This window comes from Microcaecilia unicolor, chromosome 13 (genome assembly GCF_901765095.1).
Source record: "Microcaecilia unicolor chromosome 13, aMicUni1.1, whole genome shotgun sequence".
Taxonomy (NCBI): domain Eukaryota; kingdom Metazoa; phylum Chordata; class Amphibia; order Gymnophiona; family Siphonopidae; genus Microcaecilia; species Microcaecilia unicolor.
The window spans coordinates 101,653,494-101,677,156 of NC_044043.1; the positions used below are offsets into that span (position 1 = coordinate 101,653,494).

The 23,663-nt window shown below is 44.6% G+C and overlaps 1 protein-coding gene across 1 annotated transcript in view; it reads left to right on the plus strand.

Moving 5' to 3' along the window:
* Positions 1-13,241: 13,241 nt before the first annotated feature.
* Positions 13,242-23,663, plus strand: part of ALDH4A1 (aldehyde dehydrogenase 4 family member A1) — a 53,807-nt gene continuing 43,385 nt past the window's right edge. The window contains exon 1 of the mRNA XM_030186258.1: positions 13,242-13,335. Within this exon, the coding sequence (XP_030042118.1) occupies positions 13,295-13,335 (41 nt within the window). The 5' untranslated portion in view covers positions 13,242-13,294. The remainder of the gene's footprint in view (positions 13,336-23,663) is intronic.

The following is a 23,663-nucleotide window of genomic DNA, read 5'->3' on the forward strand; positions in this document are numbered from 1 at the left end:
GGCCACCTCTGATTGAGTGGGGTAGAACAGGTAAAAATTTTTATTTTTAACTTTCAAAAAGTATAAAGACTAGGGGGCCACTCAATTAAATTACATGGAAATACTTGTAAAACAATATTTTTTAATTTAATTAATAGTTAAGCTCTGGAACCCATTTCCAGAGCATGTGGTAACGGTGGTTAGCACATCTGGTTTTTAAAAAGGTTTTGGACACGTTTGAGATGGACAAGGGGGGAAGCAACTGGTAGCATGGAATGGTAGTACTATTTGGGTTACTTGTTATCTGGATTGGCCACTGTTGAAAGCAGGATACTGGGCTGGATGGACCATTTCAACTTTTTTTTTTTTCTTCTTTGTCAGTGATGTCGGTGGGTTGCAGTCACCCTTTCCTGCATTTAGTTCCTTCTCAGTTTTTAGTAGATCTTACAGCGCTTGCTTTGCAGTATAACCACTTTGTGTTTGCAAATCAAAATTTTCAGCAAATAGCTGGATTGCGATGGGAGCTTAATTTGTTCCAGTTATTGATTTACAGTGGTTTGAAAGCAAAGCCCCCCCCCCCCCTCCTCCCCCTCCAGCTCCTATGTTAATTTGGGTACTCTTTGGTATTGATGCATAGGCGTTGTCTAAGCGTCAAGAGGTACTGCTCCTATATCTCCTTGAGCAGTGGGGTAGCTTCATTTTCCCTTTGGCCTACCTGGTGTTGCCTCAAGGCTGACACCCTATTTTGCATATTGAACTGCTACCACTTCTGTACCTCATTATAGCCTTCAAGTTATTCCACTTTAATGGTGATGGGTCTCATTAAGTGACCACAATTGCTGGAGAATGCCTTTACTCTCTGCCAGGTTTCCATTAGTGTAGTGTTCTTTCCCTCCAAGACCTGATGCTGCAGGTGTGATTGGATTTGAGTGGCTACCTTCTGGCACACAGACGCGGTTCTCCTATAAACATTGTGTCCCTAATGGCAAAATTTGCATTGTCCCTCCAGCCAACAGCATGTCTTTTCTTACTAAATCATCACTTTTATGCTTCAGCCCCTGAATCTACTCCATCTGACAATTCCTGATCTTCCTTGGTTTGCTTGGAGGGTCTCGCTCCTTTTGTGCCCCCTGTAAGGCCTGAACGTGCAGTATTCAATGCCCATATCTTTGCTTATGTTTGTTAAAACTTTTCGTATACTGTGATTTTCAGTAGAAGGATCTAGGCTGTTTACAATTCATAACATAACCAGCAGCATAAATATGAAAGAATAGCAAAACCTTCATAACAATAATTATCACTGTAGTTTCTAATAAAATGAAGGAGGGAAGTTTATTCCAGAGTTGTGGGGTAGTACAATAAGAAAAGAAAAAAACCCCAACTGTGTTAACGAGTAGACTGATGATGGGCAACTGTAGGGGAGGACAGGTCAACATGATTGGAGTCAAGGAAGTGAAGAGCTTGAGCGGGAGTATAGGGAATACATCGATAGGAGGGGGACCCTACGTGAAAAGTCTTGGGCGTGAGACAGAGGATCTTTATTTGAATGAAAGTCGATAGGTAACCAGTGAAGATAGATTAACAAAGGGGAAACTGCATTCAAGTCAACCTCTCTGTTAATGCCTGCAGAGGGTGGTATTTTTTTCCCCTTCTGCCAAAAGTTAAATCCAGATTTGTAGGGGTCACCTTTACCTGACAATGCCTTCTCTGAAGTAATGGCCCTGCACAGTAAGCCACAACCACTGGCACCTAAGGAAACCACAGCCTGAGAAAATGGCTCCTCAGTCTGCCACAGTAAGACCTTCATGGTTTAACACAATAAGACCCCTAATCCCTTCATATGACTTAGTTTCCCAGAGGGCAATAGTACTTCTGCTGTCTGATATTTGTGTGTTGTACTAAACCGAACAACTTGGCCCTTAAATAGGCTTAAATATATCATACAATGGAACTCAATAAGCAATCAGAAGCACCGTTTTACTAACAGACTGAAAGAGTTAACAATGTATTTGTCTCACTGTTTACACTTACAGCTTAAATGTTAAACCTTTTTTCCTTTTAACATAAACTTGATAGCTATACAGCTTACTATCAACAAGCAATAAGGACGTTGTTCTGGGAACTACGCCAATTGAACTACACTGAAGCACCATAAACAAAAGAACTAAACACTTGTGACTCAAATTAGAAAGCAATTATAACAGCACAGTCCTATAGGCCTGTCAGTATATTATTAATTTAAACTGTAATTATAATTACTATGGTTATACCGCAGTATTGTGTGTAATGGTACCTCTATTATCAGTAACTAAAATCCATCCCACTAAAATTATACAAATCCAAGTTCTATTGCTCTGGGAACTGACAAGCAAGGAAACAAGCCAATTATTATACAAATAAAGGCAATTTATTTACAAGCAAGTAAAACTGACAAAAGTTAAAATATGAGTAACTGACATTTTTCAGGCAAATGCAAGATATGAACATTTGTCTATCATTTCCCTGAATTCTCAGACTAGGTCAGAGTAAATGCACATTAAACTCTGGGTCAGGCCTCCTATCGTTACCCCTTAGCAGTAACAGAGCTGGAATACAACCTGGATATAGATGAGGGTAGCAGATGAACATCTGGATGCAGAAGATCCTTGACAAGTTCCAGCAGCAGAGAGGATGGCTAATGGCCTGAATTACCATCATTCAGATTTCTAAGTGGAAAAACTAGCTTTTTTACCCTTGGTTTCCAATGCTTCTTTATATAATTCTGGTGGAGGCAAAGTCCTTGAAAATAAGCAACCTCCTCCCAATGGTCTGGACCTTCTGACCTGGGAAATTAATAGAATATCCACTTTGTATTAGCAAATGTGGAATTCCTGGAGGTCAGGCTCCAAAGTGGCTGAGTCAGCCTGACTTGGGGTGCATGTCACTGAGCAAGAATGTTGTCAGGTGATTGTATTAGGCAAACCAGTCCATAAGCAATCCCATTTTTGCTGATGCTGGACCTTGAATCGGGGCACAGTTCATACTGCATTGCTGCATGGCTTGATGCATCTGGTGCTGAGATTGTTACCAAACTTTAATTGTGTTATAGGCAAGGGTTTTGCCCCTACAGCTAAGTGTGCTATGGATTAAGTTTTTCTACTTCATATTTAAAGAAGCAACATACACCCTGTGTATGTATCTCAGACATCTTAAAGATAGTTTGCCATTTCAGTTCCTTGGATCTTGGTGTATTTGCAACTCTACCTCTGAATCTCGTTGAATGTCTTCATTATTGTTCCAACAATTGCCGGTGAGGCGATACTGAGTACAACTGAAGGTTGCATGGAAGTCTGCCCTTTAATAATGGGACCTTCATTCTGGCCATGTAGACAGTAGTATACCCCTCGCTCGCCTTTTTCCTTTACACGTGGAATTTCTATCCTGTTCTTGTAGAATATTATTCTATTTGATGCAATGCCCTCTCTAACCTGTAACTAATCTTCCAGCACTTTGATCTACTCTCACTGTCATCTAATTTTGTACCCTGGTATGGCAGTGTGCCACTGGTTATCCTCCTTCCACCAGGTCTCAGAAATGCCCATCCAGCTCATTTTTTAAAGTGGTCGCCGGCCATCTTTCGACACAAATCGGGAGATGGCCGGTGATCTCCTGAACCCGGCGAAATCGGTATAATCGAAAGCCGATTTTGGCTAGGTTCAACTGCTTTCCGTCACGGAGCTGGCGAAACATCAAGGGGGCGTGTCAGTAGGGTAGTGATGGCAGGACGGGGGCATGTTCACTAGATGGCCGGCTTCGCCTGATAATGGAAAAAAAAAGCCAGGCTTGACGAGCATTTCGCCGGCTTTACTTGGTCCCTTTTTTTTCACGACCAAGCTTCAAAAAGGGGCCCCAACTGACCAAATGACCACCGGAGGGAATTGGGGATCACCTCCCCTTACTCCCCCAGTGGTCACCAACCCCATCCCGCCCAAAACAAAACCCACCTTTTTTGCCAGCCTCAAATGTCATACCCAGCTCCCTGACAGCAGTATGCAAGTTCCTAGAGCAGTTTTTAGTGGGTGCAGTGCACTTCAGACAGGTGGACCCAGGCCCATCCCCCCCCATACCTGTTAAATTTGTGGTGATAAATGGGAGCCCTCCAAAACCCACTGTAACCACATGTAGGTGCCCCCCTTCACCCCTTAGGACTATGGTAATGGTGTAGAGTTGTGTGGAGTGGGTTTTGGTGGGGGGGGGGGGGTTGGGGGGCTAAACAACCAAGGGAAGGGAGCTATTTTTGTTATTTTTAGAAGTGCCCCCCTAGGGTGTCCGGTTGGTATCCTGGCATGTCAGGGGGGCCAGTGCACTATAAATGCTGGCTCCTCCCATGACCAAATGCCTTGCATTTCGCCGGCATTTTTTTCCATTATGGCTGAAAACTGAGGCCGGCCATCTCAACCCCGGCGAACTCTGACATTTGGCCAGGCCCAACCGTATTAGCAAAGAAAAAGATGGCCGGCCATCTTTTTCAAAAATACGGTTGGCTCCGCCCGCTTGTGGCACCGGCACCAGAGATGGCTGGCCAGCTATTTGGCCGGCGCCTTTCGATTATGCCCCTCTATTCTATCTAACTTTTAATTTAGTGCTATATATTTCATTCTCTCATCTTACTTTTTTTTTTTTTAGGTATCTAGCATTTGTATAGACACTTCAACTAATGTTTTTGTTTCTATTGACAATTTGCCTTATCAGCTGATAGTGATAACTTGCAGTCTTTCAAGGCTTTGTCTTTTACATTACTGTTTTGATGGTATCCAAACCTTGCCCTCTTCAGTAACTGTTAGCGTTCCCCCAAATTCTAGTTTTAAAGTTGATTTCAGAAGCCTGGTCCTTCCCTGATACTGTGAAGTCTATCCTTTCCAGACTAGGCCCTTCTTTCCTCCAGACTAATATAATTTCTAACCCATCTAAATCCCTTCTCCCTGCACCATCTCATTCACACATTGAGACTCCAGTGCTCTGCCTGCAGCCAAAGATTCAAGCTGCGATGAATGGAAACTAAACAAATGTATTTTAACTGTTATGGTGTGCTCTAAATTTAAATATCAAACTCTAAATAGACTTACATGCTAAACTATACTCTAAACTGCCCTTGTTAAAGAAATAATACTGAAATTACGTATTTATCCTTAAGACTGAATTTTCTCAAATTTGAACACAATTTCCCATCATGTAAATACCTGGTCCTGTTTTGGTCCAGAACAACTGAGCTCTGGTTTACTTATATCTGTGCTTAAGCAAATGTTTACTAATAATTCTTTGATTCATACTACAATTAGTTTGCCAGAGGGACCTTTTCAAAATGTTCTTTCCCTATGTACACACATGACCCTACCTTGATTTTTGTGTTTATTAATAAACAGCTGTTTTCCTCCCTTTCTTTGTTATTACTCCCACCTCCAGAAGCAGTGCGTGCAGTAGGGGGCTCTGAGCACTTGCCCAGCCTCAGGAACTCCCCCTTTGCTGATGCAAGCTTCCTAGTGTAGGGCTCAGGATGGAGTGGGTCTTGTACAAGTACAGATGGCGAAAGAGGCTAATGGTTAGTGCAGTGGGCTGAGAATCTGGGGCACTAGATGTGATTCCCTCTGTTCGACCCTGAGTAAATCATTTAACCCTCCATTCCCCTAGCTATAAAACTTTTAGCTCACTAGGGACAGAGACAGTGCCTTCGTGTAATAAATGTAAAGCTGTTTGGTTGTACCTCAAAAGGTGGTATATCAAATCACTAACCCTTGATGCTGAAACTAAGGCCCTGTGCTCTGCCTCCTCCAGTGAAAGTATCTTGGGGGACTCAGCTGAACCTTCAATCATACATCCCTCCCCCCCCCCTTCTTTTAAGTTCAATCATTTTTATTGATGATCAACAAAATACAGAAATTAAACAGTTCTATTTAGAATCAGTATATAACACCAACTTGTCAAACTACACAGAATGCTTCTTTGCGTTGTCATCATGAATTTATATTTCCTCCCTCCCATTCCCTTATCTTATGGTTCAATCTACTCATTAAACCTCCGTTTAGGCTATAATTCTTATATATCGCATAAAATCCACTAACACTGCAGTTTCCACATAGAACACAATAGAAGAACATGTATGTAACTATGTACTGCAACACCGACTGCAAAATAGCCCTCTTTAAAAGCCTTCCCTTGCTCCACCCTCCCCCTCCCAGTTATCCCCTTTATTAAATTATACAACAAATCTATACCAGCACAACAACTGACTCCTAATTCCCTCTCGCTGAACTTGCCAGGCTACGCCGTAGCCTGTTAATCTACTATTAAGCAAAAGGAGCTTACATTGCGGTTGCCTGAAATAAGATTCAGGCAAGGCCCCCCCTGAAACATTCCTCCCTAGTTACCAACACAGCGATGCACCTTGGCTCTGATGGCCCACCACCATGACTATGGATCCAATGGGACCTTACGCTACTACCACCCTCCTCTTCCTGTTAACCTATGGTCCCCTTTCACAATAGGGAACCCTCTAGCTTGCAAGAAGAAAATATGAGAGAAAAAAATATAGAAAAATATATATATGATATCAAACACTAAATAAATTATAATAATAATAAATAAAAATGTTTCAGAGCCTATTTAATATTAAACTCCGTGCCCTAGGTGACAGCGACTGTATATATGGTTCCCAAATATCCAGAAATGCCTTTCGTCTCTTGGGGAAGGATCCCACCCCCCTATGCTCCATAATCATGATCTCATGAAACTTGTTCCTCCAATGCCAGTATTCTGGAGATTTCTCACTCTTCCATGCGCCCATAATAATTTTTTCCCCACTATGCTGGCGTTGCGTATGAGCTGCTGAGCCCCTCCACCACAAATTCTGAATACTTCGTATTTGTCCAAAATTATTCCCAGGGGTGAAAACGGAATCCTGTGCAGCACCAGGGATTCCAGATATCTGAATATCTGTTTCCAAAAGATCTGAATCATGCTGCACTTCCAAAGAGAATGAAAAAAACGTGCCTTCCCCCCGTTTGCACTTGGAACATAACGGGTCCTCGACACCTCCAAATGTAAACACTTGTTTCTTAGCCATATATGCTCTAAAAAGTATTATGTACAGGCATTCCTGCAATCCTGCATTTACAGAAATCTGCGGAATGCGAGATATCAATTTCCGAAAATCCAACTGTAGCTGTGGTTGCTCCAAATCCACCGCCCACCTCTGACCAACTTGTCCCATGTCCTTTTCACCCTCTAGCTCTCCAATAGCTTTCTGTAATCCCGATACGGACAATCTATCTCCGTGGATATCCCTGAGAAAAGCTCTTAATCTACGCCCATGACCTCCCTCCAGCTTACTGGGCTCCAAGGATCTAACATAGTGTGTCAACTGATGGTATGCAAATAGATGCGTCGGGCTAATGCCCACCCCCAGTGCTCCCAGAGACAAAATCCTCCCTCTAGAATCCAAAACGTGTTCAAGTCTTGTGATCCCCAACTCTGCCCATCTGCGAAATGTTGGACTGTCAGAACCTGGTGTAAACTGTAAATTCCCCTGTAACGGAAGTAAGTCAGAAGTATCTGCTCCCAGTCCCCACACCCCCCCCTCCCTTCTTTTTAATAATTAAACTCAATCAGCAGGATCATCCCAACACCACCCTGCCTACAACCCTCCTGTAACAATGTAGACTTGGACATCATTCATAAAAGGCTCCATTAAATATTGAAAAGCTTGTGTGCGCTCACCCTCCCTGCACCTAAAAGTATGTTCTGATCCTCTGAGTTTGGCTCTCATGAGCTACTGATTTTCTTTACTATAGCTGCTGTTTGCTGACTCTCTGCAGCCTGCTGTCCTAAGTGCCTGCCTCAATTTGCCCAAAGTTTGGGCCAGCACAGTCCTAGGGCCAACCCTGAGTACATAAGAAAACAAAAAACACAAAATCAGCAACAGTCCACGAACTGCAATTGAAAAGCAATCTCACAGTATTAACTAAATCGGTGTCTAGTGCTTTCTTCATAAGTTCACCCTTCCACACCTCATCCTCTCATCTTGCAGACTGTGCTAAAGCTGCAAATCATAACATTTCAATGACAGTGGCTAGGGAAAGGGGGAGTTGTGCACATGTGGTGACAGGCAGTGTAAATAAGTGGTAAAAACACACTATGAAACCGATCCCTGTTGAGCACTTTTAATACATTCACATGACGGTGGTCACTTCAGAACTGGCAGGGTTGTATTTCCATCTTGATCACGCTATTCATGCAGTGGTAATCCAGCCACTCAGCTTTCCAGGATAGCCATACTGCAAAATTTCTTATGGAAAGCTGCCTGCTTCAGTGTGCCCAAAGGAAAGGGTTGCCATACTGATCAATTGGCCACTGGCCAGTGGGTTGTTCTGTTAAACATTCAGAGTCACCGAGCACATGCCACATCTGACAGGAGGAAGAAGGTTCTGCTGCCCTTGGAAAGCTACTCAAAAATATATTGGCTCAATAGAAGGTCATAAAATATAAATAAAATTAACAAGTGAACTATCCTGGCAATTACTCTACTTATTCCAAATAAGACAAACTGGTAAGACAGGATTTGTTTGGGGCAGGTTTAGAGTCCATGAAATGTGTAAGACAATGGTGTTAGTTTTCATAAAAGCACAACTGCTCTAGTAAGTGAATTAAAATATGGGGTAATTGGAAGTGTTAGGGATGTATCATATGTTCTATTTGAATTGTAAACCAGCTTGATGTTACTGGTAGGATACAATGAGGGGCATAATCGAATGGCACCGGCCATCTTCGGGGCCGGCTCTGCAAAGGGGCGGAGCCAACCGTATTATTGAAATACGGTTGGGGCCGGCTACATCTCAATATTTAGGTCAAATGTTGAGATCACCTGGTTTAGAGAGAGCTGGCTTTGGTTTTCAGCCATAATGGAAACCGGGCCCGGCCATCTCAAACCCGGCGAAAAGCAAGGCATTTGGTCATGGGAGGAGCCAGCATTTGTAGTGCACTGGCCCCCCTGACATGCCAGGACACCAACCAGGCACCCTAGGGGGGCACTTCTAAAAAAAAATAGCTCCCAGGTGCATAGCTCCCTTATCTTGGGTAATGAGCCCCCCAAATACCCCCAAAACCCACTCCCCACACCTCTACACCATTACCATAGCCCTAAGGGGTGAAGGGGGGCACCTACATGTGGGTACAGTGGTTTTGGGGTTTTTTGGAGGGCTCAACATTTATCACCGCAAGTGTAACAGGTAGGGGGGGATGGGCCTGGGTCCACCTGCCTGAAGTGCACTGCACCCATTAAATACTGCTCCAGGGACCTGCATACTGCTGTCAGAGAGCTGGGTATGACATTTGAGGCTGGCATGCAGGCTGGGATTTTTTTTAATGTTTTTTTTTTGGGTGGGAGGGGGTTGGTGACCACTGGGGGAGTAAGGGGAGGTGATCCCTGATTCCCTCCGGTGGTCATCTGGTCAATTGGGGCACTTTTTTCAGACTTGGTCCTAAAAATAAATGGACCAAGTGCAGCCGGTGAAATGCTAATCTGAGCCGGCCATCTTTTTTCCATTATCGGGCGAAGCCGGCCATCTCGTAACCACACCTCCGCCCCGCCTTCTGTACCCTGCCTTGAAGGTTGGCCGGCTCCGTGACAGAAAGTGGTTGGCGTGGCCAAAATTGGCTTTCGATTATATCGATTTGGCTGGGATCAGGAGATTGCCAGTCATCTCCCGATTTGTGTCGGAAGATGGCCGGCGATCTCCTTCGAAAATGAGCTGGAATGTATCAACAAAGAAGAAACAGGAAGAAACCCCCCATGGTCTATGTAATATATGACAGAAGCAGTAGAGATGGACTCTGACTTCCAACCAGGGAGTGAGAACCAAAACAGTATTTATTAAACCAAGTACCAAACCTGACATGTCACTCCGTTGCAGCAGATATGGCCATCTGCCTCAGGAGTCACAACTCTCTGTGATGCAAATAGCAGATGGTAACAGCCAGTGATGTGCTGGTAAATTTTTAACAACAGGCTCTCTCCCCGGTCCACCTTGGCACCCCCCCATCCACCTCTGCACCCCCCCAAAAAAAATTGCAGAGCTGGCTATAGCCGGGGGGGGGGGGGGGGGGGGCAATGCATTACTCTCTCCAGGAAAAAAAAATTAAATGATCCCAGGTTCCAATCTAATTCATGTTTAATGTGGGATAAAATGCCATAAATAAGTAAATAAATATAAACTTTTAATGTTGAGCACCTGATTCTCAAAGTTAACATATTCCAAACACTATAATGAAAATAAAATGATTTTTTTCTACCTTTGTTGTCTGGTGACTGTTTTTCTGATCATGCTGGCCCAGTATCCGATTCTGCTGCTATCTGTCCTCTTAACTCCGTTTCCAGGGCTTCCTTTCCATTTATTTATTTCCTTTCCTCCTTTCTTCTTCATTTCTGGTCCTCAGCTTCTGCCTATTCATCCATGTGCAGTTTTTCTCCTCTCTTCTTTTTCCCTTATCTCATCTCCTTCCTCACTCTTCCCTCCTCTCCATCCATGTCCAGCATTTCTTCTCTCTCCCCTCCTCTCCCCCTGCCCTCCATCCACCCATGTCCAGTGACCCTTCTCTCCCCCTGCCCTGCATGCACCCATATCCAGCGACCCTCCTCTCCCCTGCATGCACCCATACCCAGTGACCCTCCTTTCCCCTGTCCTCCATCCACCCATGTCCAGCAGTGACCCTCCTCTCCCTTGCCCAGCATGCACCCATACCCAGCGACCCTTATCTCCCCTGCCCTCCATCCACCCATGTCCAGCAGTGACCCTCTCCTGCCCTCCATGATCCACCCATGTCCAGCAGTGACCCTCCTCTCCTCTCCCCTGCCCTGTATGCACCAGCAGCTCCCTTCTCTCCCCTGCCACCCCCTCCCGACTTGTTCCGCAAATTCTCCTGCTTCCTCCCTCCCTCCCTCCCTTCGGATCCGGTCCCTCACCGACCCTACCTTGGCCATCAAATTCTTTGGGGCAGGCAGTGTTGCCTGCCCACTGCCATCGCTGACTCTCCTCTACCACCCGATCGCGCTTCAAAATGGCCACCGAGACTTACAGAAGGTCAAGGTAGGATCGGTGAGGGACCGGATCTGGAGGGAGGAGGGAGGGAGAGCCGGCTCGCCCTTTCCAACAACCGGCTCGCAAGTCCGGGCAAAATTTAACAACCGGATCTTGCGAGCCGGAGCGAGCTGGCTCCAGCACACCACTGGTAACAGCTGATCTATGATATAGTGTATCTGGCACCGGGGTGCACAGGACTGCGATGAGCACAACAGAAGCAGTAAACTAAAAAAATAGCAATGCCACCAATTCCATTATTTATTAGGAATTGCTTTTTTTTTTATTCACTCAAGGTGGTGTACAGTAAGAATAAATCAAACATAAGAAATAGACAATGACAGCAGTAAAAATATTAAAATAACAATACAAAGTATGTCATAGTATACTACTTACAATGTCAACACAATATGTAATAGAACATTTTACTAGACAGTGTAGGGTATAAGCAAAAATGGAACATATAGATAAGTGTGGAAGAGGAGTTAGAAAAAAAGGTGAAGAAAGTTGCACATGAAGTCAGAGAGATGGTTAAATATGATCTCAGCTAGGGTAGGAGTGGATAAACATGTCCTGCTGCAGTATGTGCAGCCTGTGTCACTCCTTGTGTGTGTGAGACTAAGAAGTTAGTTTATCCTTTCCTCCAAGGTATACATGTTCAGGTTGGCAAGCATCCTTCTGGCCACGGTCGTCACCTTGTCACATTGTTTCTTCACCTTCAGATCCTCGGACACCAACACCCCAGGGTCTCTCTCCCGAGTTGAGCTTACTAATCTCTCCCCTCCTATTCGGTATCTCTCTTTTGGGTTTCTGCACCCGAAATGCATCACTCTGCACTTCTTTGCATTAAATTTTAACTGTCAGACCCTCGACCATTCTTCTAACTTTTGGAGATCCCTTCTCATCGTTTCTACTCCCTCCAGGGTATCTATTGGCTATCTTTGTGTCATCTGCAAAAAAAAAAAAGTGTCTGGCCCTATTGTTTTTGATATTCTGGCTTCATATTCAGCATTTTAGTCTGGTGTGTGTGTGTCTTTCTTTACACCTAAATTTTGTTTTTTTTTTACTGAAGTGGTTTTTTTTGTTTGTATTGTAGTTTTTGGTCCTCTTTTGTATGATTTTATGTTCTTTGAATTGGAATTGTTTTCTGCTGTTTTTAATGTATGAATATGTTTTTTTAACAAATATATCTATTATTCTTGCATATATGTAATGCCTATATATGTGATGTTAATTTGAATTGATTAATATTTTTTGATTAATATATTTATGTGTTTTTATGTTAGACCCCTGAGGCAGGTGTTTGTACCATGTTGGGTAATTTTCAGAAGAAAAGGATAACATTTTTCTCAATCCTGAAGGTCCAGTATTTGCTTTTCTTGTGTTTCTGTTGATATTTGTATGCTGTTACCCTCTCTTTTGTGACTTTGTTCTTTTTTTTCTTAAATAGCCATAATGAATATGTATGAGATGTATATATGCAAATGCACCCCCCCCCCCAAATGACACAAACTACGCCTGTGCAATACTGGTCCTTGTGATCTTGGTGAGGCCAGCAAAATCCAAATGAATAACTATCTTAATGTCACCCTACGAGATGAACCAGCCGAGGGTAATTCGCGTGTCGCAATGTCACTCTGCCTAGGTTGAGAACTGCTCCCGGCACGAATGGGTTAAACTGGGTTTGCTCATTCCGACGCATCTGATTGGACAGAAGTTTCGGTTGCGCAAGCGATCGCCCCGCCCTTCCGCAAGGTGCAGAAACGGGTAGAGGGGAGGGGCTACATGTTGCCCCCCCCTCCCCCCAGGCAGAGGGCGTTGAAAATACATTGTGGAGACAGGAGCTGGGCTGCACCGGGTTCCACCCCAGGAGATTCCCCAGGTTATTAGGGGTCCCTGGAAATGGGTTTGATCAGTGAATGAATTATTTTTTTGTTCCCTGCTCACCTCTGACCTTCAGCGAGTGATTCATTAACCCTTAAAGCCCAGGAACACTCTTCAGTGCTGGTGGGCGGCTCCAGAATGTACAACAGGGGAGGGGCAGAACTAGCCAATCAGAGGCGAGCATTCGCTGACCAATCACTCGTGGCTGTCAGTGAGGCGCGACCAATCGGGTTCGTGCTGGGTCAGCTGTCAGCCTGGCGTCCGGGGCGCGAGAACTGGGTTCGGGTCACGTGTTGCTGCTGCTGGTGCAGAGAGGACGCGACATGTTGCTGCTCGGGAGGCTTTTGCAGCGCTCCAGGACCGGGTGAGGCTCAGCTTTTGCCATTTCGCCATCTGCATCTGTGATCTGCCTTTGTTGCCGCAGCCAGGGCTTCAGTATCGTGTTTTAAGTGGCTCCCCCCCCCCCCACACCTAACAGGGACACCGCAGCCTCCCAGTCTCCATGTTCTTCTTGCTATGACTGTGCTGATCATGTTCTTTTCTGTGTCTCACTACGCGAGTTTCAGTGTCTTTTCTGACATGTTCCCGACCTCGATGCTTCTGCTTTCTGCAGCTTCAATAAAAAGTTCAGAAAAGCTTTCATCTGTGACTTATATAGCCTTTAAGTTATCTGGGACAGTCAGACCCGTAGGTAACTGCCCCCAGTGATTGTCAGGTTGTACAGAATGTGACATTTGATATGACATCTATAGCACAATCTTGTCTTTTAGGTTTGAGCTGTATATTTCTTCCCTGGTTCCCTGGAGGAGTGGCCTAGTGGTTAGGGTGATAGACTTTGGTCCTGAGGAACTACTACTACTATTTAGCATTTCTATAGCGCTACAAGGCGTACGCAGCGCTGCACAAACATAGAAGAAAGACAGTCCCTGCTCAAAGAGCTTACAATCTAATAGACAAAAAATAAAGTAAGCAAATTAAATCAATTAATGTGAACGGGAAGGAGGAGAGGAGGGTAGGTGGAGGCGAGTGGTTACAAGTGGTTACGAGTCAAAAGCAATGTTAAAGAGGTGGGGCTTTCAGTCTAGATTTAAAGGTGGCCAAGGATGGGGCAAGACGTAGGGGCTCAGGAAGTTTATTCCAGGCGTAGGGTGCAGCGAGACAGAAGGCGCAAAGTCTGGAGTTGGCAGTAGTGGAGAAGGGAACAGATAAGAAGGATTTATCCATGGAGCGGAGAGCACGGGAAGGGGTGTAGGGAAGGACGAGTGTGGAGAGATACTGGGGAGCAGCAGAGTGAATACATTTATAGGTTAGTAGAAGAAGTTTGAACAGGATGCGAAAACGGATAGGGAGCCAGTGAAGAGTCTTGAGGAGAGGGGTAGTATGAGTAAAGCGACCCTGGCGGAAGATGAGACGGGCAGCAGAGTTTTGAACCAACTGGAGAGGGGAGAGGTGACTAAGTGGGAGGCCAGCAAGAAGCAGATTGCAGTAGTCTAAACGAGTTTGATTCCCATTTCAGGCACAGGCAGCTCCTTGTGACTCTGGGCAAGTCACTTCCATTGCCCCAGGTACAAATAAGTACCTGTATACAATATGTAAGCCGCATTGAGCCTGCCATGAGTGGGAAATCACAGGGTACAAATGTAACAAAATACAAGTTTACTATATGAAATTATGTTCCAAGTTAAATTTATTTCTAACATGGGTTAATGTAACTAGGGTTACCATACGTCCTCTTTTAAGAGGACATGTCCTCCTTTTGGACTTCTTCAGACATGGCCTCCAGGTTTTTTTTTTAATTTTTAGGAAAATGTTCTTTTTTTTTTTTTTTAATATGCCTCTGAACACACCTACCCACATAATGAAAGAAACCATCTCTGGCCTATTAGTCAGCCTGAACACACGGGGATGCTAAAGAGAGACAGAGGCACTGCTGATCTCCTCTCTGTTTTCCTGCTGGTTGAATCTGTCAAAGGAATTTTATTCATGCAACACAACTTCAAGCATATGTTTGTTTATTTAAATGTATATTCTGCACCGTCACCAAAGTTCTAGGCAGATTCCAAAATTACATACACAATAATACAACTCGTACACATTTTACAACATTACTAATAGACTCAAAGCAAACATAATTCAGAAGCCAGCTAAAGTTTTTGAGGGATATCTACTCTTCTGACCGACTCAGTTAAACTCAGATCCGGAAGTGTTTGAAAAGTAGATTATCTACTGCTGTACTGTAAATCAGTCACTGTTTGATGTGTGTTCATTAACTGTCTAAAAGCTGTTTACACATTTGCTATGATTAAATATTTCTTTAGCAAAGGTACCAACCATTTTTAATTTTTGTGCCCTCTTTTTTGTCTCTGTGAATATGGTAACCCTATGACACAGTAGCCTAGTGCTTAGTACAGCGGACTTTGATCCTGGGGAACTGGGTTCAATTCCCACTGCAGCTCCCGGTGACTCTGCGTATTATTATTATTAGCATTTGTATAGCGCTAGCAGACGCACACAGCGCTGAACACCTGATACAAAGAGACAGTCCCTGCCCAAAAGAGCTTACAATCTAAATAAAGCTCTTAACCCTCCATTGGCCCGGTTTATATACTATGTAAACCGGTCTGAATATAGTTGCAAAAAAAACCCACAGAAAGGCAGTATATCAAGTCCCATTTCCCTTTCCCCTTATGTGTGTTGTTCATAGGCACATAAAAAAAAGAGGACATTTTCCTAAAAATTACAAAACCTGGAGGACAGATCTGAAGAAGTCCAAACGAATGACATGTCCTCTTAAAAGACAATCCTACTCCAGACTCTAAAGAAGCATTGAAAGGGTCAGATAGCGGAGCCACCATAACTTTCCCAAGTTCCTTCAGTACCTTCAGATGTATCACAAAAGGTGGCAGACTTGATTTCATAAGTATATAAGCATCACTGTACTGAGACAGACCAAGGGTCCATCAAGTCCAGTATTCTGTTTCCAAAAGTGGCCAATCCAGGTCACAAGTACCTGGCAGAATCCCAAAAGAGTGAAATAGATAAGTAGTGGATTTTTCCTGGTCTACCTTAATAGTTTATGGATTTTTCTTTAAAGAAACTTGTCCAAACCTTTTTTTAAATTGTTAAGCTAACCACTTTTACCACATTCTCTGGCAATGAATTCCCGAGATTAAATATACATTGAGTGAAGAAATATTTTCTTTGATTTGTTCTAAATTTACTACTTAGTAACTTCATTGTGTGCCTTCTAGTCAGTGGCGTAGCTAGGTTGGTCGCCAGGGGAGCAACCGCTCCCCCAAATGGAATTTTTTATGCAGTCCCGCCAGTCTGTTGCGCCTTTGTGCGCAGTCTGCTGTCCACTCCCCCCAACTTCTCAACAGGGCTACGCTTCTGCTCCTAGTCCTTACATTTTTGGAAAGAGTAAACAAGTGATTCACATTTATCTGTTTCAGTTCACTCAATATTTTATAGACCTGTACTCTGTTCCCCCTCAGCCATCTCTTCTTTGCTCTGTGATTTCCATATCACATCACTTTCTCTTCTCAAATACTGCACAGTGAAAGCAGAGCAAAAGCGATAAGATGTGCTGGTTTCAGGCTGTGTGTCTTTGCTCTTTACTTTTCTGGGTCCCGTGATGTACCCAGCTGGAGCTGGTTACTCAGCTCTTACACAATATTGATTAGCTAAAGCAAACATTGCTTGGAAGTTACTCAGCAACCTGACTTTTATGCAGAGCAGAGAAACTTAAAATTTTGATTAGAAATACCGAAGGAGGGATTTTATAGCCATGTGAGCTGTCTGACAGTGTTCGGCTGATGCCAGGGTTGTATTAAAGCCACTAATTCTATAACAGTCACCAAAAATTGTACATTCAAATTGAATTGAATAATGAGTTAATGAGCAATTATTGCTCCTAATTAGATTTAATTAACATTAAGCGCAGAATCCACACCTAAAATGTATGAACAAGGGGACATGGAAATGGGAGGGTTATGGGTGTAACAGGGGTGTTTCTAAAATTAATGCATGTTATGGAAAAACAGGGATGTGCACATTTGCATCACGTTTCAGTTGGATTCCGGGGCGTAAGCGCAATTCTATAAAACATGGCTTTAGAGTAGTGCTTTTTTGGCTCCATAAGTAGCATCTAGCCAGTAATGTAGAGGATTATAATACCCAGTCAGGCTCCTCAGTGCCTTCTTTTGCCTGGAACTCACCCGTGATATCCAAAATGTACCAGCCCTCCTACCCGCCCTGCAGTCAGGAGAAGAGGGGAACTAACTCCCTGCTTTCCACCTGCAGCATCTGGAAATCCAAAGCTTTGAACACAGGAGGAGAGAGCAGCAGAGAAGTGGCAGGAGAAAGCTGAGCTGCACCACTTTTCTGTAAGGTTGGGGGTGGAGTTGCATCTGGCTTGGGGGAGTCAGAGTGGGTGAGTGTGGGGAAAAAGCTGTGTACGTGTGTGGGAGCAGTTGGGGGGGGGGGGAGAAGGCAGATTGAGTGAGTGCATCACTGCAGTGTTGAGTGCATGCAGGAAAGGGCTAGGGCTGGTAATGAATGATTGGCGTAACCGTGGTTAACCTGCTGTTTTTTTGGCCTTCAAAATGTCAAAAATAATCTTTTGATGCTTTGTTCCTTACTTGGCACCACTTGTACATATAACTTTGTGAAATGGATCCCCTCTGTGTATTTTATAAGTTATACTTCATGACGCCTGTTCACTGACCAAATCGTGCCCCAAACACCGCTACCTAGTAACACAGTACATGACGGCAGAAAGAGACCCGCATGGTCCATCTAGTCCGTCCAGTAAGCTGGCCAGAGCCCCAACTGCCACTCCGTCATGATCAAATACTGGCCCCACAAACAGGCAGTTGCACAATCATGGAAGACTAGTTTTACAATTTTGCTTCTAGCAAAGTCACATTAATTTGTAATAACTGATTAAACCGGTGATCCAACAATGCTGCAAACTGACATTTTACTTTCTTCCAGTGCTTTTTTTGTAGAAAAAAAGGTGCCAGTACTCATTGTGGGCGGGGTCACCACATGTGGCTCCACCCTATGATAGCCACACCCACATTAGCCACACCCCTTATACCAGCCATGGCGCATATAAACAGACATCATTGAAAATATTATACTAGTATAGGAGAAAAAATAACGTGATTTTTTTCATTATAAATAATTTCTGTAAGCTGTTACAGCTCCAGTATACTCAGTGCAAAATAAGACAAATTCCAAACACTAAAATGAAAATAAAATGATTTTTTTTCTACCTTTGTTGTCTGGTGATTTTGTTTTTCTATCCATATTGGTCCCAGTCTCTGATTCTGCTGCTCTCTATCTGTTCTCTTAACTCCATTTCCAGGGCTTCCTTTCCATTTATTTCTTTACTTTCCTCCTTTCTTCTTCACTTCTTGCCCTACATCCATAAGTAAAAGCTGGGTCCTCCTCCGTGGAATTGACTGGAGGAGGTATAACGTGGCTCCACCTTTTGCCTATTTTCTCCATCCATGTGCAGTTTTTCTCCTCTCTTCCCTTTCCCTCATCTCCATCCATGTGTTCTTTCCTCACCTCCATCCATGTCCAGCACTTCTCCTCTCTCCCCGCCAATTCCTCCATCCATCCATGTCCAACGATTCTCTTCTCCCCATCCCCTCCCATCCATGTCCAGCATGTCTCTTCTCTCCCCTGCCCTCCCCTCCCATGTCCAGCAATTCTCATCCCCTGTCCTCCCCTGCCATCCATGTCCAGTGATTCTCCTCTCTCCCCTTCCCTCCCCTCTCATCCATGTCCAACGATTCTCCTCTCTCCCCTGCCTTCTCCTTCTATCCGTGTCCAGCGAATCTCTCTTCGCTGACCTCCCCTCCCATCAATGTCCAGTATGTCTTCCCTGCCCTCCCCTCTCATCCATGTGCAGCGATTCTCCTCTGCCCCTGTCCTCCCTGCCATCCATGTCCAGCGATTCTCTCTTCCCTGCCCTCCCATCCATGTCCAGATTGTCTCCTCTCTCCCCTGCCCTCCCCTCTCAGTCATGTCCAGCGATTCTCCTCTTTCCCCTGTCCTCCCCTGCCATCCATGTCTAGCGATTCTCTTCTCCCCTGCCCTCTCCTCCCATCCAAGTCCAGCACTTCTCTCTTCTCTGCCCTCCCCTCCCATCCATGTCCAGCGATTCCCCTCTCTCCCCTGCTCTTCCCTCCCATCCATGTCCAGCAATTCTCTCTTCCCTGCTCTCCTCTCCCATCTATGTCCAGCGATTCTCTATCCCCTTCCCTACCCTCCCATCCATGTCCAGCGATTCTCTCTCCCCTGCCCTCTCCTCCCATCCATGTCCAGCGATTCTCCTCTCTCCCCTGCCCTCCCGTCCCCTCCATGTCCAGCAATTCTCCCCTCCATGTCCAGCGATTCATTCAAACCTCAGCTCCCCGACTTTCCGTTCATGCACCCGTGCTCCCTGCCTTGAAATCTTTAGTTTACCCGAAGTTGGGGCAAACCGGCAGTAAAAGCAGCAGGCAGGCAGGCTCGCCTCCTTGTCGCTTCCCTTTCCTCTCAGCGCGTCCCGCCCTCATGGAAAGGAAATTACATCAGAGGAAGGCGGGACGCGCTGAGAGGGAAGGGAAGTGACGAGGAGGTGAGCCTGCCTGCCTGCTGCTTTTACTGCCGGTTCGCCATATTCTTACATAAGTACATAAGTATTGCCATACTGGGACAGACCAAAGGTCCATCAAGCCCAGTATCCTGTTTCCAACAGTGGCCAATCCAGGTCACAAATACCTGGCAAGATCCCAAAACAGTATAGGTCACAGACAAGTTTGCCGAGCACTGATCCTACTTTCCAATGGCTGGAGTTTCCGTCAAAGGCCCTACTGTACATGTGGGTTGTATAAATGTAGCCACTTATCACCCTGTGGGATCATTTCCATTTGTGAAGAAACGGTAATGGTTAATCCCCTTTACAGAAGTATCAAATTGAAAATGACTTACAGGGGCCGCCACTTGCATGATAATTTTTATTCTGCAACCTTCAGTCAGTAGGAACAGTGCAAGTAAAACTTAAAACACTCAGTGGTCTCATATTTATACAAACCCCCACCCCAACCTCTCCAACTACAATTATTAACCCTAAAAAAATGTTGTTTTCCACTAATTTAATTAATGACTCCAGAATAACGTACACTTAATTTATCTTCTACAATGGGCAGGAGCAAGTGGGCATCATTCCTGTATGACCCCAAGACCACCATGGACTTTTAAGGCAGGCCTAGGTGGGGCTCTTTGAGGGTGCAGGGGAGTGTGGGTGGGGGCTCGGGTTAGGACTTTATTATGGTTGGTGGGAGGGGGGGAGTAGGCTGGATACCATACTTCAGGGGGAGAGGGAGGAATCAAGACGAGGGGTCAGGCGCACAACATTCATCTTTTGGGGTGGGAGGGGAATTGGGACCAGTGGTATTGGGGTGGACCCTGTTTTTCTTCAGGAAGAAGGAGGGGGATCAGGATGGGGGGGGGGTCAGGGGTGGACATAATTTTTATTTATGGGGAGGGAGGGGAATCGAGATTAGGTGGATCAGGGGTGGGCACGTTTTCAGGGGAGGGAGGGGGATGACCCAGAAACCCCAGAGCCACTACTGGAAGTTAAGCAGGCACCTGCCAATAGGAGTGGCCTAGTGGTTAGGGTGGTGGACTTTGGTCCTGAGGAACTGAGTTCAATTCCCACTTCAGGCACAGGCAGCTCCTTGTGACTCTGGGCAAGTCACTTAACCCTCTATTGCCCCATGTAAGCCGCATTGAGCCTGCCATGAGTGGGAAAGCGCAGGGTACAAATGTAACAAAAATAAAATAGATACTATTGGAGATTCTACATGGAATGTTGCTACTATTGGAGATTCTACATGGAATGTTGCTACTGTTGGAGATTCTACATGGAATGTTGCTACTATTGGAGATTCTACATGGAATGTTGCTATTCCACTAGCAACATTCCATGTAGAAGGCTGTGCAGGCTTCTGTTTCTGTGAGTCTGACATCCTGCACGTATGTGCAGGACGTCAGACTCACAGAAGCAGAAGCCTGCGCGGCCACATTGGTGATCTGCAAGGGCCGACTTCTACATGGAATGTTGCTAGTGGAATAGCAACATTCCATGTAGAATCTCAAATAGTAGCAACAGTGGAGGAGTGGCCTAGTGGTTAGGGTGGTGGACTTTGGTCCTGGGGAACTGAGGAACTGAGTTCAATTCCCACTTCAGGCACAGGCAGCTCCTTGTGACTCTGGGCAAGTCACTTAACCCTCCATTGCCCCATGTAAGCCGCATTGAGCCTGCCATGAGTGGGAAAGCGCGGGGTACAAATGTAACAAAAATAAAAGAGATACTATTGGAGATTCTACATGGAATGTTGCTACTATTGGACATTCTACATGGAATGTTCCTATTCCACTAGCAACATTCTATGTAGAAGCCTGCGCAGCCACATTGGTGATCTGCAAGGGCCGACTTCTACATGGAATGTTGCTAGTGGAATAGCAACATTCCATGTAGAATCTCAAATAGTAGCAACAGTGGAGGAGTGGCCTAGTGGTTAGGGTGGTGGACTTTGGTCCTGGGGAACTGAGGAACTGAGTTTGATTCCCACTTCAGGCACAGGCAGCTCCTTGTGACTCTGGGCAAGTCACTTAACCCTCTATTGCCCCATGTAAGCCGCATTGAGCCTGCCATGAGTGGGAAAGCGCAGGGTACAAATGTAACAAAAATAAAATAGATACTATTGGAGATTCTACATGGAATGTTGCTACTATTGGAGATTCTACATGGAATGTTGCTACTGTTGGAGATTCTACATGGAATGTTGCTACTATTGGACATTCTACATGGAATGTTCCTATTCCACTAGCAACATTCCATGTAGAAGCCTGCGCGGCCACATTGGTGATCTGCAAGGGCCGACTTCTACATGGAATGTTGCTAGTGGAATAGCAACATTCCATGTAGAATCTCAAATAGTAGCAACAGTGGAGGAGTGGCCTAGTGGTTAAGGTGGTGGACTTTGGTCCTGGGGAACTGAGTTTGATTCCCACTTCAGGCACAGGCAGCTCCTTGTGACTCTGGGCAAGTCACTTAACCCTCCATTGCCCCATGTAAGCCGCATTGAGCCTGCCATGAGTGGGAAAGCGTGGGGTACAAATGTAACAAAAATAAAATAGATACTATTGGAGATTCTACATGGAATGTTGCTACTATTGGAGATTCTACATGGAATGTTGCTACTGTTGGAGATTCTACATGGAATGTTGCTACTATTGGACATTCTACATGGAATGTTCCTATTCCACTAGCAACATTCCATGTAGAAGCCTGCGCGGCCACATTGGTGATCTGCAAGGGCCGACTTCTACATGGAATGTTGCTAGTGGAATAGCAACATTCCATGTAGAATCTCAAATAGTAGCAACAGTGGAGGAGTGGCCTAGTGGTTAAGGTGGTGGACTTTGGTCCTGGGGAACTGAGTTTGATTCCCACTTCAGGCACAGGCAGCTCCTTGTGACTCTGGGCAAGTCACTTAACCCTCCATTGCCCCATGTAAGCCGCATTGAGCTTGCCATGAGTGGGAAAGTGCGGGGTACAAATGTAACAAAAAAAAAAAACAGGCACCTGCCAATATTCTGATGGGTGTCTGGCAACTAAAGTTAGTTTTTTTGCTGAAATTATTTATGTTTAATTAGGATGTATGAGGAAGCTACAACTTTAAAGGATCATAATGTCAATTCTGCCTTGAAGACTTGGGCACATTTGATGGATTTTGTAATAGCCTGTGAAGATCTATGTTATTCACTAAATCACAGTGATTTGGGGTTTATGTGCAATGTTTTGATGTTTATTTATTTATTATATTTGTATCCCGCACTTTCCCACTAAAAGCAGGCTCAATGCGGCTTACATAGTAATAGGTAACACAGAATTTTGTTATGTAAAGTAGGAAATTAAGTATAACATAATAGAAGGATGGATGGGTAGTAAATGGATGGGTAGGTAGGTAGAGACAGGTGATAGAGAGAGGAAGGTAAGGTGGGAGATAGAGTCTGGGTCAGTTTTCTCTTCAGTATATGTAAGGTAGATGGGTTCAAGAGATTAATCTGGGTCTTTTGGGTAGGCTTGTTTGAATAGATGGGCTTTTAGTGCTTTTCTAAATGGTAGGTGGTCATGGATTACTCGGTCTAGGGAGAGCGTTCCATAGACGGCTGCCCAGGAAGGAGAAATTGGATCCATAATAAGTTTTGTACTTGATTATGTATGTATACTTATATTTGTTAAAATCAAATAAAAAGAATTAGAAAAACAATAATTCAACGAGTTAAGCCACTGTGTTAAGGAAAATCTTCCCTGAGTCAGCTGAGCGAAACAATGCTATGTCAGAATAATGTTTGAGGTTAATACAATTTATCAATATAATTTTTGCACTCATAAGTATTGATAGATGTTGTTTGTGATCTTTCACAATATTGAAGCTATATTTGGACATTCTGAATCTGGGTCCTCCCTACGCCCACAACACACCTCCTTGCTTTTTGGATGCACTGCAATGTAGGACGTCCAAATCCTGCTGTTCCAAAATCACAATTTGGATGTTTTGGCAGATGGACGTTTTTGGGGTGTATTTTGAGACGTCCGTCTGTTTTGAAAAGGAGCCCCAGAGG